At 51.7% G+C, this 20218-nt stretch overlaps 1 protein-coding gene across 4 annotated transcripts in view; it reads left to right on the top strand.

Moving 5' to 3' along the window:
- Window positions 1-10197: 10197 nt before the first annotated feature.
- GPATCH8 (G-patch domain containing 8) overlaps window positions 10198-20218 on the top strand; it is a 79298-nt gene continuing 69277 nt past the window's right edge. For 2 of the 4 annotated variants that reach the window (XM_077806563.1, XM_077806559.1), the window contains exon 1: window positions 10198-10290. In XM_077806563.1, the coding sequence (XP_077662689.1) occupies window positions 10246-10290 (45 nt within the window). In that variant the 5' untranslated portion in view covers window positions 10198-10245. The remainder of the gene's footprint in view (window positions 10291-20218) is intronic. The other 2 variants (XM_077806561.1, XM_077806560.1) reach the window with 1 other exon arrangement.

Here is a 20218-nt window from a genome sequence, read left to right as displayed (position 1 = left end):
GTGCATGATAATCAAGTTAGGCCATTTCCTGCACAAATCCAGGTTCTCTCACTCCCTCACCCCCCTCCAAAAACCCACCCCCATACACACACAAACTCACTCTCCTGCTGGTAATAGCTCATCCAAACTGACCACTCTCCAAGTTTAAATCCAAGTTAAACCAGAACATCTGGGGGGGGAGGGTAGGAAAAAACAAGAGGAAATAGGCTACCTTGCATAATGACTTAGCCACTCCCAGTCTCTATTTAAGCCTAAATTAATAGTATCCAATTTGCAAATGAATTCCAATTCAGCAGTTTCTCGCTGGAATCTGGATTTGAAGTTTTTTTGTTTTAAGATAGCGACCTTCATGTCTGTGATTGCGTGACCAGAGAGATTGAAGTGTTCTCCGAAGGTCGCTATCTTAAAACAAAAAAACTTCAAATCCAGACTCCAGCGAGAAACTGCTGAATTGGAATTCATTTGCAAATTGGATACTATTAATTTAGGCTTAAATAGAGACTGGGAGTGGCTAAGTCATTATGCAAGGTAGCCTATTTCCTCTTGTTTTTTCCTCCCCCCCCCCCCCCCCCAGATGTTCTGGTTTAACTTGGATTTAAACTTGGAGAGTGGTCAGTTTGGATGAGCTATTACCAGCAGGAGAGTGAGTTTGTGTGTGTATGGGGGTGGGTTTTTGGAGGGGGGTGAGGGAGTGAGAGAACCTGGATTTGTGCAGGAAATGGCCTAACTTGATTATCATGCACATTGTGTAAAGAGTTGTCACTTTGGATGGGCTATCACCAGCAGGAGAGTGAATCTGTGGGGGTGGAGGGTGAGAAAACCTGGATTTGTGCTGGAAATGGCCTAACCTGATGATTACTTTAGATAAGCTATTACCAGCAGGACAGTGGGGTGGGAGGAGGTATTGTTTCATATTCTCTGTGTATATAAAGTCTGCTGCAGTTTCCATGGTATGCATCCGATGAAGTGAGCTGTAGCTCACGAAAGCTCATGCTCAAATAAATTGGTTAGTCTCTAAGGTTCCACAAGTACTCCTTTTCTTTTTGCGAATACAGACTAACACGGCTGTTACTCTGAAACCTGTCTGTCCACAGAGCACAAAACCGCAGGCAGCCCCTTGCTGGGCAATCACAGCCGAAGTGGAGTCAGCGAACGCTCTGCTGTGACTCAGTCACTTTCCCCATGGCCTGCTGCCCACACTGGGCATGGCGAGGGCTCGGACACCTCGCTGGATGTTGCTTGGGGCTGGAGCATCTCAGTTAACAAGAACTTGGAAAATTATGAGTCACTTTGTTTTGGAGGGGGGAAATGTGGCACCCCAAGATCACCTTCTCCTTGAGGCTGCGGCTGTTTCTGCCCCCCCGTTCCCATCCTCCCCTCTCCCCCCAGCCTGCTCCCTTCACTCCCAGAGCTCTCGGGCTGGATGGGACTCCACCTGAGCTGCCTGGCCTGAGCAACACATCGCAGCTCCTCTTTCCACCCTTGAAGATGCCCCGACTCACGCTCTGCAAAGCAGGCAGGGGAAGCCCTGGCACTTCAGCAGCAGGGAAGGATAAGCAGCCCTATGTAGTGTGTGGGTGAGCTCAGCCTGCAGCCAGTCGCCCTCCTTCTTCCTCCCTCCCTCCCTGTTCACGCAGACATGGTGAGTGCTGCAGCCAGAGGGAGCCGCTGTCTCCTCACTGCTGGGCATCCAGCAGTGTCGGGTTTACAATGGTGCCAGTGGCTCCATGGAGCCAGGCCCATGCTCAGACGCGGCGCCGGCCTGCTCCACTTGCACTGCGTCCCAAGACCCCGCCAGCTCGTTGGCTCCCCCCACCCATCACTTGCTCCTCAAGCCGAGGGCTCCTCTCCACCCCCTGGCCCCACGCCCTGCTCTTCTCTGCCCCCTGGCAGGTCTACAGTGCACCTCTGGCTCCAGGTATGGTGCCCCGCCTGTCTCCTCAGAGCTGAGCTGCCTTGGACTGGTGCAGAAGCCTGGCCAGTCTCAGCCAGGTGAGGGGGGATGACAATGTTGGGGGCTTGGCTGGGTCCCTCCAGGCAAGTGGGTCCTGAGGGAGCTTGGCCAGGGCAGGCCGTGGCCTGGCTTATCATGCCACTCCCGAGAGGCTGGAGTGATTCCCCGCCCCAGGACCAGCTCTGGCTGTGCTGCCGGCTCACCCCAGCAGACACAGTCATCTCCCAGCCGGGCTGGTGACTGCAGCCGGGAGGTAGGAGGTGGTGAGCGGGTCTCTGGGGGGTGCTGGGCTGTGAGGTGGCAGGGAAGGTGTGTGTGTTGGGGCACTAGGGAATGGAGCTTCGGGGGGGGGGGGGGGGACACCTAACCACATCAGTCACACCATCAGGGACTCATTCACTTGCACATCTACCAATGTGATATATGCCACCATGTGCCAGCAATGTCCCTCTGCCATGTACATTGGCCAAACCGGACAGTCTCTACACAAAAGAAAAAATGGACACAAATCTGACATCAGGAATTATAACATTCAAAAACCAGAAGGAGAACTCTTCAATCTCCCTGGATACTCAATAACAGAGCTAAAAGTGGCAATTCTTCAACAAAAAAACTTCAAAAACAGACTCCAACAGAACTGGAATTAATTTAAAAACTGAACACCATAAAATTAGGCCTGAATAAAGACTGGGAGTGGTTGGGTCATTACAAAACTTAAACCTATATTAATTTCCCCCATATTAATTTCCCCCTACTGTTAGTCACACCTTCTTGTTAAGGGTTTGAAATGGGCCACTCTCATTACCACTACAAAGGTTATTCTTCTTCTCTTGGTATCCTAATGTTAATTGAATTGTCTCATTAGACCAGGGGTCGGCAACCGGTGGCACGTGAGCCGATTTTTACCGCCCCCGCTCAGCCCTCTGATGGTCTGGTGAACGGAACCCCAGACCGACGGCGGGCTGAGCTGCTCAACCCACCACCGGTCTGGGGTTCTGTCTGCTGGCATAATGTATTAAATGTCTCCCCACAGGAATGTGCTACTTGCGGATCACCAGGACTGGCAGCTGTAAGCAGTACACTGTAAGTAGCATATTCCTACGGGAAGAAATTTAATACACTACACTGGGGTAGGGAAGGCTGTGCCTCCCCAAACAGCCAGCCCACTTCCTGCCCCCTGACTGCCCCCTAATAACCCCTGACCCATCCAACCCCCCCCCCCCCGGCTCCTTGTCTCCTCACCACCCCCTCCCAGGATCCCCCACCCCTAACCACCCCCCAGGACCCCACCCCTGCATCCAAGCCCCCCTGCTCCCTGTCCTCTGACTGCCCCAACCCTTATCCACACCCCCAACAGGCTACCTGAGACACCCACACCTATCCAACCCCCCCTGTTCCCCGTCCCCTTACCATGCTGCTCAGAGCATCAGGACTGGCACCCGTAAGTAGTACACCATGAGAAGCACATTCCTATGGGGAGCCATTTAATACACTACACCCAGCCCCGCTTAGCCCGCTGACGGTCTGGAGTTCTCAAAATACGTTCTCTCACCCCTTATAAAAAATTACGCTACAATTAGCTTAAAAACTTGAAAACTTAAAAACTTTGTTTGTATATTACAGTAATCATTAAAAAATGTATACTGTTAATACAGAGAGGTTTGATGAAACAAAGTAGTTGTACTTATCTGCCTGTGCTTAATTTGTGTTTTTCATGATTTACCTTCTAAAAAAACCTCACATGCCTCGCACCCCCAGAAAGGGCATCTTGCACCTCCAGGGGGTGTGTGCTCTCCAGGTTAAGAATCACTGCACTAAACTGATAAGATCTGCATTTTAATTTAATTTTAAATGAAGCTTCTTAAACATTTTAAAAACCTTGTTTACTTTACATACAACAATAGTTTAGTTACATACTATAGAATTCTAGAGAGAGACCTTCTAAAAATGTTAAAATGTATGACTGACATGCGAAACCTTAAATTAGAGTGAATAAATGAAGACTCGGCACACCACTTCTGAAAGGTTGCCAACCCCTGCGTTAGACTGACGTCACACTTGGTAAGGCAACTCCCATCTTTTCATGTATTTATACCTGCTCCTGTATTTTCCACTCCATGCTTCTGATGAAGTGAGTTCTAGCCCACGAAAGCATGTGCCCAAATAAATTTGTTAGTCTCTAAGGTGCCACAAGGACTCCTTGTGGTTTTTTCTGATACAGACTAACATGGCTACCACTCTGAAATCTGTTACATGTAGGGCATCCGCTCCCTACCCCTCCCACAACTCCTTGGGCCGTGCTGGTAGACTGTTGTTCTGCAACCTACCCGGAAATACAGAGGCCTGTTAAGAGAAGGCTGGTAACCACAGGTTGGGATTTAGCTGGCTGCTGCTCAGACAGTCTGCTATCAGTGTAGTGGCTGCCCCAGGCACAGCTGTGGTCCTGAGTCTGATACAGTCCAGTCTTTCCTCCCAGCTGGCTGCTCTACCAGCACCCAAAGACAGGGCTGAACTGTCCCCCTCTCCCCCACCAGAGCCTGCCCAGTTTCAGTGTGGAGTCTGAAGAACCCGTACTGGGGAGGGGAAGAGTACTTTTCCCAGGGAGAATCACACTCACGGACAGAGGCAGGAAATGTTTGAGGAAGCTCCTTGCTAAAACTTCAGCAGCATGTCTGTCTTCTAGGCTTTGGGGCACTGAAGAAACAAAGACTAAATCAAAGAACATTAGTTAGGTTGCCACCTGTGCACCGAAGGCAGCAGTCCTGTGGGAAACCACAGTGACCATATAGTGAAAGACTATTTTGTAATGCAGATTCGTTATGTGCTGTGGGCCATAAATTTCAATGGGTGCTGGACAAGTGGCACAAGGAACTGGCCCTGTGGATTTCTTACAAAGGTAGCAGGTACTGACTCTGTAATAGCCTGTGCATGCCCTTCGTCAGCAACGCCAGAGGGGGTGACCTGCAAGTGGGATTGAGGAAGCAGGATTTCTGTCAAGTCCCTCACCCAGTTTCTCTCTTTTGGGAGAAACAGATGGAATCTGACTGTCCTGCTGCAGACACAATGGGGAGCTTGCAGACACCTGGTAACTAACAGCCTGGTTAGTGAAATGGAGAAACAGAGATTTGATATCCAGAAGGCTGCTCCATTTCTGTTGTACAGCATTGGAGCTACACACAGCGCCCAGCACAACAGGCCCCAATCTCACCTGGCCCCCAGGCTCTGCTGTAGGAAACATAATAAATAAAATAAAAACTCAGAGATTCCGGCTTCCACTCCTAGTCTGGGAAGGGAGTGCCCAAATAACACCGATTATGTTGGAAGAGTCTACGACCATCTTGCTAAGCTGCCCTGGAAGGCTCTGAACCTGGATGCAAACTCTTCCTACCCCCCGATCACGGTGGAGACGAAATTAGAACAGAAGGAAGATCAGAGACTGTTCTTTGCTCATGAGCAACGGGGGGCGGGGCGGGGCTGGGCTGGGCTGTCCTGTCCTGTCCCGGCCCGGCCCGGGAACACCGGGCACGGCGGCCCTTACGCGGTCACGGCACCCAGCGGCCCGCCTGAAGGCAGCGGCCGGCCTCTCGCTTCGCTCCGCCCCGCGGGGCAGGGCCCCCTCGGCTTCTAGCGGCGAGGCGGCTGGTGGCCAAGACCTGGGGTTAAGGCCGCGGAGACTGCGCGCCGCCCCCCCGGACACCGCTGCGCGCGCACCCCCAACAGGGACACCATTGTGCGCGCGCACCCCCCCCCCAGGACACCGCTGCGCACCCCCCCCCCGGGACACCGCTGCGCGCGCACCCCCCCCCCGGACACCATTGTGCGCGCGCACCCCCCCCCCACGCCGCTGGCGAGGAGCCTGCCTTCAGCCGGACCCCCGGGCCCTTGGCTCTCAGCGGGAAGGGGCCTGAGGCCTGGGCTCCCCCCCACCACAGGGGGGCGGGGCTAGGCGCTGGACGCCTGGGTTCCTTTCTCCTTGCACCCCACGCAGGGAGCTGTAGCTCAGGAAAGCTCATGCTCAGATAAATGGGTCAGTCTCTAAGGTGCCACAAGCCTCCTTTCCTTTTTTCTCCCACCCAACCGCCAGGCAAACATGACCTTTGACCTCCCCCAGGAAAGCCGGCCTGCCAGAGGGGGGGTCACAGGAGTCTGCGCAGGCGCACGCTCCCGCGAACGAGCCTCTCCCCACGCCCCGAAGGGCGGGGCCAACAGCCCACTCCCAAGGGTTGAAATCCCAGCGGCCTATTGGGTCGGACAGTTATCAATCAAACAGCAGCGAAGCCCTATTGGCTAAAAACGTGACATGCCGGGCCCCCGCCGCAGCTTGAGTCGGTTCCTCCGACCTCCGCGGGGGGCGCTGTTTTCCCGCCGTCGGGACCCCTCGGCGCGGCCGCCGGGCTAGCGGCATTTCTGCTCGTCCTACCCCAGCCCCGCCCCGCGCTGCGCAGGCGCAGGAGACCGCCTCTTCGGCTGGCGCAGGGGAGGAGGTGCCGGAAGCGCGACCTTCCTGCGGGGCGCGCGCAGTCGACGCACCCTAGCTCCGCGCTGAGGCAGCTGGCGCGCATGCGCCTGAGCGGGGCGGTGCCGCGCGGCCCCGCGCTGGGGCCGGATTCCTGCCGCCGCGTGCGGCGCTTCCCGCGCGCCTGGGTGCGGGGCCGGCTCCGGGGCTGCGGTTCCCTCCCGCGGCCTCTCGCACGCGCCTGGGTGCGGCGCCGGGGCCTCTCGGGGCTGGAAGGGCCCGCAGGAGGCGTCTCGCCCGACCCCCTGCCCAGGGCAGGGCCAACCCCCCACAGTTGCCCCAGACCCCTCAGTGGCCCCTCCGGGATCGAACTCAGGGCCCGGGGCCCAGCAGCCGGCGCTCAGACCCCGGAGCCCCCGGGCGGGCGGGCTGGCTGGCTGGGGGCAGGCAGGCTAGTTTCCCTCTGGCGCCGCTCGGTGGGCGAGGTTCGGAGCCGGGTGCCGCGCTCCGGGTCCAGCGGGGCTCGCCGGGGCTCTGGGGCGGATCCTGTCCGGCAATGCCCCTGCTCCGCCCTTAATCAGACCTCGGTCAGGGTCCTGTGTCCGCAAAGGCCCTCTGAAATACGAGGAAAGAAGAAAAGGAGGACTTGTGGCACCTTAGAGACTAACCAATTTATTTGAGCATGAGCTTTCGTGAACTACAGATGAAGTGAGCTGTAGCTCACGAAAGCTCATGCTCAAATAAATGGGTTAGTCTCTAAGGTGCCACAAGGACTCCTTTTCTTTTTGCGAATACAGACTAACACGGCTGTTACTCTGAAACCTGAAATACGAGGGAATGCTAGGAAGAGGATTGCACCTTTCAGCCCCACCAGTTACTAATATATTGCCTAGGATTCACCGTTACTGGTACGGCAGCAGAATATTTAATTCAGTGCTGTCCTGTATATCATGTACACTGTTCCCTCTAAGCCATGGGCGTGTGTGTGCGCACAGATCCTAAACCCCGCGCACGTGGCAAAACACTGTGCACACAAAACTTTGCACAGAAGCACCACAATTTGCACAGAAGAAAATTTTTGGCCACACAGCCTGTCAAAAATTAGGGGGAACATTGATCATGTATGCAGTAGTTGCATGTATCTTAGAAAATAAACCTAACAGCATAATTCCCAGGTCCAAAGTTTGTGTTAACTGGAATCACAGTAGCAAGATCACATGGTTACCTTGGCGGTGTGGGTATCTTATCCATTTAAGTGCTGAATTATCACAGAAGAAGTGTCTTATGATGGAGAGACTTGAATGAAGATAGGGTAGTAGGCTGAATACTTCTGGATAAACAGCAATTTAAGAACAAAAGAATGGCCACACTAGGTAAGACCAAAGGTCCATCTAGCCCAGTGTCCTCCCTTCTGACAGTGGCCAATGCCAGGTGCCCCAGAGGAAATGAACAGAACAGGGAATCATCAAGTGATCCATCCCCTGTTGCCCATTCCCAGCTTCTGGCAAACAGAGGCTAGGGACACCATCCCTGCCCATGCTGGCTAATAGCCATTGATGGACCTATCCTCTATGAACTTACCTAGTTCTTTTTTGAACCGTTATAGTCTTGGCCTTCAAAACATCCTCTGGCAAGGAGTTCCACTGGTTCACAGTGCATTGTATGAAAATATACTTCCTTTTGTTTGTTTTAAACCTGCTGCCTATTAATTTAATTTGGTGACCCTTATTTCTTGTGTTATGAGAGAGTAAATAACACTTCCTTATTTACTTTCTCCTTATTTATTATCAGTCCTTACAGCATATACTGTACCATAAGGCAGGGCATTGTGCTGTACTGACAGAATAGTATAACGAAATCATAATACTTGTCATGTGGCCCAAAGGTTCTGAGTTGTTCCCTCCTCAGCTGAACCTCAGGGCTACTGGTATCTTTCCTCAGCTCCAGAGGACCTTGACAATCTTGGCAGATGAGCCCAGATACAGCTTTATGCAGATGAGAGAGGACCGGAATACCTTCCTCTGCACAGCACCTGCAGGTGGCTCCAAAGCTCCTAGGTCAGAAAGCTCTACCTAGCAAGAGTCTGTCTAGACTCAAAAATGGATGCAAAAAATAAAAAAAATGTAATATACCAAAAAACCCCCAAAACAAAGCCTCTTACTTTCAGTCTACCACAGGGGCGGGCAAACTTTTTGGCCCCAGGGCCACATCTGGGAATAGAAAATGTATGGCGGGCCATGAATGCTCACAAAATTGGGGTTGGGGTATGGACTCTGGGGTGGGGCCGGAAATGAGTTCAGGGTGCAGGAGGGGGCTCCGGGCTGGAGCAGATGAGTGGGGTGCGGGGTGCGTGTGTGTGAGGGCTCTGTGGTGGGGCTGGGGATGAGGAGTTTGGGGTGTAGGAGGGTGCATCGGGTTGGGATCGAGGGGTTCAGAGGGTGGGAGGGGGATCAGGGCAGGGGGTTGAGGTATGGGGAGAGGCTCAGGGGTGCAGGCTTTGGGCGGTGCTTACCTCAAGCAGCTCCCAAAGGCAGCAGCATGTTACTTCTCCGGCTCCTACATAGAGGTGTGGCCAGGCGGCTCTGCACGCTGCCCCGTCCGCAGCCCATTGGAGCGCTTAGGAGCCGTAGGGGGGCCATGCCTCTGCTTCCAGGAGCTGCGTGGAGCGGCCCCCGACCCTGCTTCCCAGCTGGAGCGCTAGAGGGCGGCCAGGCCGCGGTTTCCAGGAGCCACGTGGAACGGCCCCTGACCCTGCTGGAGTGGGGCAAGCCCAAAACCCCGCTCCCCAGTGGGAGCTCGAGGGCTGGCTTAAAATGGCTGGTGGGCCATATGCGGCCCGTGGGCTGTAGTCTGCCCACCCCTGGTCTATCAGTTGAAATTTGCGTTACTGTATTGGAGTGGCAGGTTCCACCCTCTTTTGTTAGAGCCCCTCCCCAACCAGCTTTTGGAAGGTTTGGAGCTTGTTGCCCCCCTCCTTTTCTCTCTGCTCAAGACAGTTTCTGTTCTTGAGTCAGCTTCACTATCTGCTTTCACCCTCAGCATTTTCTCTTCCATCTTACTTTTTTTTACACGACGCCTGATTGTGCAGCGCATAAAGCCATTCAGAGTTTATTTTTGCTATCTAGTTTCCTTGCTCCCTAAACTTATTAGCATGCAGGCTGTGTCTGCGTTCTGGATTTCCAAAAGTTTCCCCACCGTTACGGGCTCACCTGTGCTAACGCCGCTGTAGGCTGGCCACCGGGACCGTCAGCACTAGACAGGGTAGCAAAAAATGTCAGAGGGGCGGCGCTGGGGCGAGCACGAGCCCCTCCGCGCTTTGGGGCGGTGACTGTCTTTTTGTTCGGTTTGTACAGCACCGAGCGCAGTGGAGCCCTACTCCATGACTGGGGTGCTCAGCGCGACAACAATACGGACGCTTTGTCGCCATAATGAATAACAGCAGCCCCACTGGCAACGACAATGGGAAGGCGGGGCCGGGACAAGCCCCACAAGGCCAAACTGCCCCACGGCTTCCACCTTCTCCCCCGCCAATTGCCCTCCAGCCTCCCCCTGCCATGTCCCTGCCCCAGGCCCCTGCCTCCCGCCCTCCTCTGAGGCTCTGCTCACGCCCCTCTCCGCCCCTCGACCCCCCGCCCCAGACCCGCACTCATGCCCCCGCGGCAGGGCAGGAGAGGGCAAAGCCGCGGGGCAGCCGCTCAGCTCAGCGCGCATGCGCGCGGAGGGCTCAGGGCGCGCTCCCGCGCGGTGGCGCAGCGCGCTCCCGCCGGCGGCGCGCGGCGCTGGGAGCGAGGCCGAGCCGGGCGGAGGCGGCGGCTGCGGAGGAGACGGGCGGAAAATGGCGGACAGGTTCTCCCGCTTCAACGAGGACCGGGACTTCCAGGTAACGCCGCCCGCCCGCCCCGGCCCGCTCCCCTGCGCCCCCCGGCTGGCGCGAATTCGGGACGGAAGGCGGCGATCGCGGGGGGGCTCCCGGCCTCTGCCCCCCCCGGCCGAGCCCAAAGGGGGGGGGGGCGGCATCTGCGCCCTTGTCTCCCCCCCGCGGCCGAGCCCAAAGTGGTGGGGGGGGGCGGCATCTGCGCCCTTCTCCCCCCCCGCGGCCGAGCCCAAAGTGGTGGTGGGGGGGGCGGCATCTGCGCCCTTGTGCCCCCCCCGCGGCCGAGCCCAAAGTGGTGGTGGGGGGGCGGCATCTGCGCCCTTTCCCCCCCCCCCGCGGCCGAGCCCAAAGTGGTGGTGGGGGGGCGGCATCTGCGCCCTTTCCCCCCCCCCGCGGCCGAGCCCAAAGTGGTGGTGGGGGGGCGGCATCTGCGCCCTTCCCCCCCCCGCGGCCGAGCCCAAAGTGGTGGTGGGGGGGCGGCATCTGCGCCCTTCCCCCCCCCCCGCGGCCGAGCCCAAAGTGGTGGTGGGGGGGGCGGCATCTGCGCCCTTCCCCCCCCCCCGCGGCCGAGCCCAAAGTGGTGGTGGGGGGGCGGCATCTGCGCCCTTCCCCCCCCCCGCGGCCGAGCCCAAAGTGGTGGTGGGGGGGCGGCATCTGCGCCCTTCCCCCCCCCCCGCGGCCGAGCCCAAAGTGGTGGTGGGGGGGCGGCATCTGCGCCCTTCCCCCCCCCCCGCGGCCGAGCCCAAAGTGGTGGTGGGGGGGCGGCATCTGCGCCCTTCCCCCCCCCCCGCGGCCGAGCCCAAAGTGGTGGTGGGGGGGCGGCATCTGCGCCCTTCCCCCCCCCCCGCGGCCGAGCCCAAAGTGGTGGTGGGGGGGCGGCATCTGCGCCCTTCCCCCCCCCCCCGCGGCCGAGCCCAAAGTGGTGGTGGGGGGGCGGCATCTGCGCCCTTCCCCCCTCCCCCCGCGGCCGAGCCCAAAGTGGTGGTGGGGGGGCGGCATCTGCGCCCCTCCCCCCCCCCCGCGGCCGAGCCCAAAGTGGTGGTGGGGGGGGGCGGCATCTGCGCCCTCCCCCCCCCCCGCGGCCGAGCCCAAAGTGGTGGTGGGGGGGGCGGCATCTGCGCCCTGCCCCCCCCCCCGCGGCCGAGCCCAAAGTGGTGGTGGGGGGGGCGGCATCTGCGCCCTGCCCCCCCCCCCGCGGCCGAGCCCAAAGTGGTGGTGGGGGGGGCGGCATCTGCGCCCTCCCCCCCCCCCGCGGCCGAGCCCAAAGTGGTGGTGGGGGGGGCGGCATCTGCGCCCTCCCCCCCCCCCCGCGGCCGAGCCCAAAGTGGTGGTGGGGGGGGCGGCATCTGCGCCCTCCCCCCCCCCCCGCGGCCGAGCCCAAAGTGGTGGTGGGGGGGGCGGCATCTGCGCCCTCCCCCCCCCCCCCCGCGGCCGAGCCCAAAGTGGTGGTGGGGGGGGCGGCATCTGCGCCCTCCCCCCCCCCCCCGCGGCCGAGCCCAAAGTGGTGGTGGGGGGGGCGGCATCTGCGCCCTCCCCCCCCCCCCGCGGCCGAGCCCAAAGTGGTGGTGGGGGGGGCGGCATCTGCGCCCTCCCCCCCCCCCCGCGGCCGAGCCCAAAGTGGTGGTGGGGGGGGCGGCATCTGCGCCCTCCCCCCCCCCCCGCGGCCGAGCCCAAAGTGGTGGGGGGGGGCATCTGCGCCCTTCTCCCCCCCGCCCCCACGCGGCCGAGCCCAAAGTGGTGGGGGGGGCGGCGGCATCTGCGCCCTTCTGCCCCCCTTCTTCCTTTGGCCGCTGCAGCTCCCCCCCCCCCCCCCCCCCCGGAGCCCAGCGTGGGGGAGAATTCATCTTTTCTCCCTTTTCTGCAGAGAATCTAATTGGGGAAGGGGAGAGGCATGCACTGGTCTATTTCCCCTTCTCCTCTCCCAGAGAGCCCAGTGTGAGGGGTTTCGCTGCCCTCTGGGCTGTGTGTGGTTGTGGGGGGTCCACACTTCTCCCTTGCGTCCTCAGACTCATAGAGTTCACTAGTCTGTACGCTCTTCCTTGGCTCATTCTGGACCCTTTAGTATGTAGGTATCACCAGCCTCTGCTCCCTCCATCCCTTCCCTCTCTGGCCATGATATTGGAGGATGGGGATCATTGTCTACTGAAGTAGCTTGTGAGCTCCTGGGTCATCTTTCCAAATCCTGGTTTTCAGTCTGAAGAGACAATCCACCTGTCCAGCCAGCGATTCTGCCAGGATGTAGCCTGTGCCTGCAGCAGGCGCCCTCGCTGCCTGGAGAGGGTCAGTGTCGATGTGGGGTAGGGAGGGGGTTAGAAATGGTGCTTCAGAAACATTACCTAATCTGTGTTTTTAATTATTTACTTGGTGCTTTGTTTGGCTTTTTAGTACTTGATTTTTGTATTGGTTTAAATGTCTGCTGCAGTGCCATGGTAGTGAGATGCTCTATTAATAAAAAGAAAAGGAGTATTTGTGGCACCTTAGGGAGTAACAAATTTATTAGTAAATAAATTTACTATTACTATTAATAACATTTGAATGAATGCTATACATTACGTAATCTGAGGACCGACATTGAAATTTCCAGAGAGAAACTATCACTGGGTATGCTTGTCTGTTGATTGAAGTTTCTGGAATGGGGTAAATAATTTAGTTGTTTTTTCTGGAAATGTTAAGCATTCATTACAAAACACTGTATATTAGTTGATATCTTTCTGAAATGAGCCTTAAAATCTGTCAACACTTGTTCTTTCAAATATCTTACTGTTGAGCAATGTCACTGGAAAATATTGAATAAGACTAACTAGAGTTTGCCTGTTCCCTGCGTAAAATGAAACCCCTGAATCGCAAAGAAACTGCTGCATTACTGCTGCATATCCTGGCAACAGTAATTTGGGTCAGGGGATGAATACTGGCACTCATTTTTTTTCCCCATCAGACTGCAGGTCCTTTTTTTAGAGTGGTATGAAAATAGCTGTGTTCAGGCAACCAGATTAAGCGGGATTTGAGATCTTTAAGTAACTGGGGCAGTAAATGGAAAATGCAGTTCAACATAGATAACTGTTAAATAAGTCTGACAGTGGTAGAGCAAAAGCAAGTATACACAGGAACGTTTATGCAGCATATGGAGCATGAAAACAATGGTTGAAAATCCTTGCAGTCATGAGCCTTCTATAAAAAGGATACTAGAAAATTAACAGAGAATTCAGCTCAAAATAAAATTACTGTGCTTTGTGCCCTAATGTAGAATATGGTCGTTCACTTTTGAATTCTCTTTCATTGGGTGGGGTGGAGAGCTTTTTGTGAAGAAGGTGTAACCTGGGATTGTTATAATTTTTAACATTATACTTAAAGGCTAAAGAGGGGTGAGCTGCTTCTCATCCTAGAGGATGGCAAGGTGACCTAATGAAAGAAGTCAAATTATAAAGGGGTTTAATAAAGTGGAACAAGACTTCAGAAATGTAACTTTGCAGATGGAAGGAATTTAAATTAGGAATGGGTACAGTTTAAATATTAGGAAATTAAAATTATTGAGGAATTAAGACAAAATTTTTAAACCAATATAGCAAATATATACTGAAACAATTTAAAGGTTGGTAAACATCCTTTGGAAAAGAAAACCTAAACATTGACAGTGAAGTTATTCAGAAATTCAGTCATTTTAGTTTCTCCTTCAAAAACAACAGATTAGTATGTGTTTAAACTGGCTTTCTTCTTTGATCATTTTGATTCTATTATTCATGATGAACGCTACAGCAGATCAGGATTTCTAATGAGAGGCTGTTCAGTTTCCGGACTGGGTTACCGAACGTTCTCCTCTGCTTCTCAACTTGTTTCCTGCTTTCATACAGAATGGTATTTACACTTCTATTTGGGGAAATCAAAAAGAAACCTTCCCTGTTTCTCCAGCTGTCTTCAGCATGTGCTAAGGTTCCTAACTTATGGGGAAAGAGCATTCTTTATTCTTGTATAAAAATTAATTGATTCATTCATTCTGTAAAATTAACATTTGCTGCCATGTGTTAAACTGAATTTTTTAATACTGTTTGAAAGTAAATGAATATGTATTTTAAAAAGAAATTGGCATTATTGTTTTGGAGGAAATGATAATTGGTATTCGCTAGCCGAAGCATAATGAAAGATTCTACTTATAATAAAACATATAATAATTATTCAGGGTGAATGACCATTAGAGAGCATATATTGATTAGCTTTTACGTATGAGGTCATCTTTATGTTGATTTAAGGTTCATTTAAAAACAACAAGGAAATACAACAGTAATTCGGTCATGCTATGTATCTGTATATAATTGTATGTTTTACTACATAAAACATGTTAAGCTATCTGTTTAGAAACAATAAGAATGGAAAATAAAATGTACAAACCTAGTTGACTTGACTTTGCTGTTGGGTTGTCAGCTCTTGCATTTTCTGACTTTTTGTGAATTTTAACCGTGCGCTTTAAATGCTCCACTGACATAGTTTTTTTGCATAATTTCCTTGTTTTCTTTCTCAATTTAAAAATTAAAAATACTTAATATTTAAACAATCCAATTAGACTTTCAAGCCCCTTTCTGGGGTGGATGGGTGGGGTGGATTTCAACCTTTGGTTGGAGGCAGATTTCTATTTATCTTTTGAAAACCGTGTAGATTGCGAAAAATATTGCAGAATTCAGCCAAAAAATTGTTCAGACCCTAAAATCATGGGTTCCAGAATTTTTTCTTTGCTTGCAGTTTTCTTGCTTTCCTGTTAAGGGAGAATTTTTGACTTCAGTGAGACAGTTTCCTTCATGAAAATTGTCTCAGCAAGTCCTGTTATTGCTTCATTTTTCTGTTCTTGTCATGCTGTGAAAATGTGTAGTAATGTCAAAAAGGAGGCAGATCTCCATTAACTGTCTGTTAGAATCAGCTGATCATGCTCAGAAATCATTATTCAGACACAATTTTATTTTCCTATAAAACTAAGAAAAGATACTAGTCTTAGATATAGTCCTCACTAATGCCAAGTTTCTAGTTTTTGGTGCAGCCCTGTTTAAAAAATAAAGGGAGGTTAGCGTTATTGTTACAGTGTGGTAGGACTACTTTTCCTAGCCTCTCCTAAAAATTGCAAATTGATGGAGGAATTTTCTCTCATGCCTTTAAACTTTCCATTGGAGGTGGTGGGTGGGTATTAGTTGACTTTGGGAAGAGACCTAGCATGGAATAATTTGGCTCTCAGTTAGAGGTTACAGAAAACTGAGAATATTAAAGTGGATGGCTATAAAGAAAACTATATTCATGGGGTTTCAGAGTAACAGCCGTGTTAGTCTGTATTTGCAAAAAGAAAAGGAGTACTTGTGGCACCTTAGAGACTAACCAATTTATATGAGCATAAATTGGTTAGTCTCTAAGGTGCCACAAGTACTCCTTTTCTATATTCATGGGGGAAAATGAAGTGAAGAGTCGTGGCCAAGGTCACACTGAATTGGTGGTAGAGTGGGGAATATTGCCCAGGAATCCTAATTCCTAGTAGTTTATTCTAATCGCATCCCTCCTTAAGAACGTTTCATATTAAGACATTTAGTCTTGTTTACAGTTTCTCAGTTGCACTCATCTTTAGCTTTCAAGATAACTGCATCTTATGAAAGCACGTTTCTACATTTTTTTTCTGAACTCTGATTAGGGTCACTCCAGGTATAAGTTTGGGGTGTAGTAAACTCAGTAGAAGAGGAAGCAATTCAATATTTTGAACCTTTTAATTGCAACATATACCGTGAAAAGTTACCTTGTAGTTGAGCAGACGTAAAAACACTCACTGGTCTGCACTTTCCTAATTTTTGATAAGCAATATTCAATAATGACCTTAGAATCAAAAAGAAAGTAACTTCTTTCCCTGATTGATTTAGTGTGGTAGCTAAATTAATTTGTTCTAAATATTCTCTTTAGAAGCCTACCTACACTGCTGTTTCCAATGGCTATTTAAAAAGTCTTTCTTTCACAGAAGTGTGCAGCAACAAGAACAGATTAGTTTCAGGATCTATGCATCTCTGTAGTGTACAAGTGGGTCTTAGTTAAAAACCTACAGTTTCTTTCGTTGAGCACTGCATTGCCTGGCAATTTAGAAAGCAGATACCGGGATTTTTGCTGGGTGCCTTTGTGTGGATTGCTCTCCAACCAATTAATGTTAAACAAATATTTGAGACTTGTGGCCAGATTCTCTACTAATGTTAGCAGGTGCAACACCATAGCCGTCAATACAGTTTGAGTTAATACTAGCTGTCAGTTTGGCCGCTTGTCGTTACTACTCCTGTGGTGCCATAGTTGAGCTTGATAAAGGCAAGACCTTGCTCCAAAGATCAAACAATCTAAAATAGGCATTGAACAACATGGGGGATGATAAAAGTGAGAGGGGGGTCATGGAGGAGGCCCTGAGACTTCGCTGCGAGCAGCTTATTTGGGATCTTGGTGATAGTCTTAAAATGGAGCAGGCAGAAGCCACGTTGCCGAACATATTGAAAAGAGTTGGGAGAGGAAGTGGAGACAGTAGGAGTATGTAAGAAGAGATGGGTGAAGGGAACACTTAATGGTTGGACGAGGACAAGAGGGATACTCTGGAGTTAGTAAGGAGGCCAAAGGAAGATGGGTGTGTGGAAAGGAGCAGTATAGGAAAATTCTCTGTAAATGGTATCAGGTTTTTTTTTTCTTGGAAAGCAATTGGAGAGACTCTCAAGTTGGCATGGAAGTGGGCCATTAGAGCGACAATATGGGGTTGGAGTCAGTGAAGGATGGGTAGGCATAAGTCAAGAGAACTGCTTAGCATTTCACAATTGACAAAGGAACAAATGTAGAAGAAATCTGCATGGTCTTGCTTTCTTTGTAGATGCTCTGCGGAGGAAATGGATTACAGAGGAGGGTTGGAATTGGGGGTTGTTAGATGCACAGAGTGAAAGAGAAGCAAAATTGTTGACTAAGGGTGGAAATCATAGCTAAATGTTGGAGGGAGGTCAGTTCAGGAAGGACTGGGCTGAGAGCAGGAGAGTAATAGGAGATAGTAATAGACTGAATGTTGTGGAAAGATAGTTTAATAGGGGGTGTGGAGAAGCAGGGTTGCTGAGACAGATGGGTGCCAACTCAGAAACTGATAGATCAGAGGGACTATGGTGCTGGATGAAGATGAGGTTGAGTGACTGAAGTGATGGCTGCAGGAGTGAGCTGAGAGCTGATTGGGATGGAAGAAGTTTCCTGGAGGGAAGGAAAAGAAGGGTGGCCGCTGGTGTCAGGAAGAAAGAGCCGAGCATCAGTTGGAGGAATGAGAGAAGGGAGGAGGCATTGAGAGCTGCAGGAAAATAAGGCCTGAAATAGCTCCTGCATCCTACAGGGCAGGGGAATGAGAAGAGTAGTTGGGGAAGCTGTCAAGGGGACTGAAGGAATGGAAAATGTAGATTATAAATGTTAATGGCTTTTTTGGAAATAGGGCAGAAATTCCAGAGAGACTAGGAAATAGGCTGCGGAGGGGACGGGGGGACGACAGCACAGGAACAGTCTGGGATTCAGACTAAGAATGGAGACAGTGAGGTGAATGTGTTCGCAGAGAGGAATCTGAGAGGTTTATCTATGTAATGTAACGTAAATAATTCCAAGGTGGCTGTATATTGATTACAAAAATGATTAGTCCGGTGGCACCATAAAGACTAACAGATTTATTTGGGCATAAGCTTTTGTGGGTAAAAAACCCACTTCTTCAGGTGCATGGAGTGAAAATTACAGATACAGGCATAGATACTGACACATGAAGAGAAGGGAGTTACCTTACAAGGGGAGAACCAGTGTTGACAAGGCCAATTCAGTCAGGGTGGATGTAGTCCACTCCCAGAGGGGCATTGCTGGCACATGATGGCATATATCACATTAGTAGATGTGCAGGTGAATGAGCCCCTGATGGTGTGGCTGATGCTGGGTCCTCTGATGGTGTTGCTAGAGTAGATATGGAGACAGAGTAGGCAAAGGGGTTTGTTACAGGGGTTAGTTCCTGGGTTAGTGCTTCTGTGGTGTGGTGTGTAGTTGCTGGTGAGTATTTGCTTCAGGTTGGGGGGCTGTCTGTAAGCAAGGACTGGCCTGTCTCCCAAGGTCCGTGAGAGTGACGGATAGGTTGTAGATCATTGATGATGATCTGGAGAGGTTTTAGCTGGGGGCTGTACGTCATGGCCAGTGGTGTTCTGTTGCTTTCCTTGTTGGGCCTGTCCTGTAGTACGTGACTTCTGGGTACCGGTCGTGCTCTGTCAATCTGTTTCTGAATGCTTGATAAAGATCTTGTAGGTGTTTTTCTCTGTCGGAGGGATTGGAGCAAATGTGGTTGTATCTTAGGGCTTGGCTGTAGAAAATGGATGGTGTGATGTGTCCTGGGTGGAAACTGGAGGCATGTAGGTAAGTATAGCGGTCAGTAGGTTTCCGATATAGGGCGGTGGTTATGAGACCATCACTTATTTGCACTGTAGTGTCCAGGAAGTGAATCTCTTGTGTGGACTGGTCCAGGCTGAGGTTGATGGTGTGGTGGAAATTGTTGAAATCCCGGTGGAATTGTTCAAGGGCCTCCTTCCTGTGGGTCCATATGATGATGTCATCAGTGTAGCGCAAGTAGAGGAGGAGAGCTGAGGAAGCGTTGTTCTAAGTCAGCCATAAAAATGTTGATATACTGTGGGGCCATGTGGGTACCCATAGCAGTGCAGCTGACTTGAAGGTATAAGTTGTCCCCAAATCTGAAATGGTTGTGGGTGAGAACAAAGTCACAAAGCTCATCCAACCAGATGTGCTGTGGCCTCATCAGGGATACTGTTGCTGACAGCTTGTAGTCCATCCTTGTGTGGAATATTGGTGTAAAGAGTTTCTACATCCATGGTGGCCAGGATAGTGTTTTCAGGAAGATCACCAATTCATTGTAGTTTCCTCAGGAAGTCGGTGGTGTCTCAAAGATAGCTAGGAGAGCTGGTAGCTTAGGGTCTGAGGAGAGGCTCCAAATAGCCAGATGATCCTGGTGTAAGAGTGCCAATGCCTGAGATGATGCGACATCCAGGATTTCCAGGTTTATGGATCTTGGGTAGCAGAATACCCCTGGTTGGGGCTCTAGGGGTATCTGTGTAGATTTGTTCTTGTGCTATATTGATTGACTCTTGCATTTCAAAACAAAATATTTCATAGTATATCATTTCTGTGTTTTGTAAAGTAGCCTGGAAATCTGTGCAAAAGGTGCAGATCCACTATGAGAAATACAACCGTGTAATGTATTCTGTGCCAGTACCCTGCTCACAAAAAACAGGAAACGAAACTGAGCGGATGGAGATTAAGGGTAATGGAGGCAAAATGTTACTAATTTCAGAAACAGGGAGATGGAGCTCCAAGTTAAGTGACTTGGCCAAGGAGAGACAGTCAATCTGTGGAAGATCTGAAAATAAAATTTAGGGATCCCAGTTCCCTTACTTTTATCCCTTAGACCACACTTCCTCCCGAAAGATGTCTACAAAGGGAATGGGATGGGAAGAGACCTTGGTTCCCAGCTCAGAGTGGAGATGGTGTGGGAGCGGAAAGAGAGGATACCCCCTAGATTGTGCAAAAAAGCCTTCCAGACATGAAGCCACTGTAAGAGTGTCAGTAAAGCAGGCTTCCCAAAACTAGGCGATGCAGAGGAAATGGTAAAAAGGATTCCCTTCTTCTCAGGGTGAAGCCCTTCATTGCCAGTGACAGCCTCTCCCACTGCCTTTTACAGGGGATGGAAATTGTCCAGTTGGGAGTGGGGAGTGGGGGTTACCCGTGTATGGGTACCCCCAGGCAGTGCAGCCTCCATCCTCCAAACCTCAACCCTGCAAATGCTACATCTTGGCACCTCTCAAGTGAAACATGTTTAAGCATGCTACTTCCTTGACCAGTGCAGCTAGGGCTTGCAATTATGAATGCACAGTATGCA

Source organism: Eretmochelys imbricata, chromosome 27 (assembly GCF_965152235.1).
Source record: "Eretmochelys imbricata isolate rEreImb1 chromosome 27, rEreImb1.hap1, whole genome shotgun sequence".
NCBI classification, from domain to species: domain Eukaryota; kingdom Metazoa; phylum Chordata; order Testudines; family Cheloniidae; genus Eretmochelys; species Eretmochelys imbricata.
Note: the sequence above shows the minus strand (reverse complement) of the source record. Positions and strands in the feature narration are given on the sequence as shown.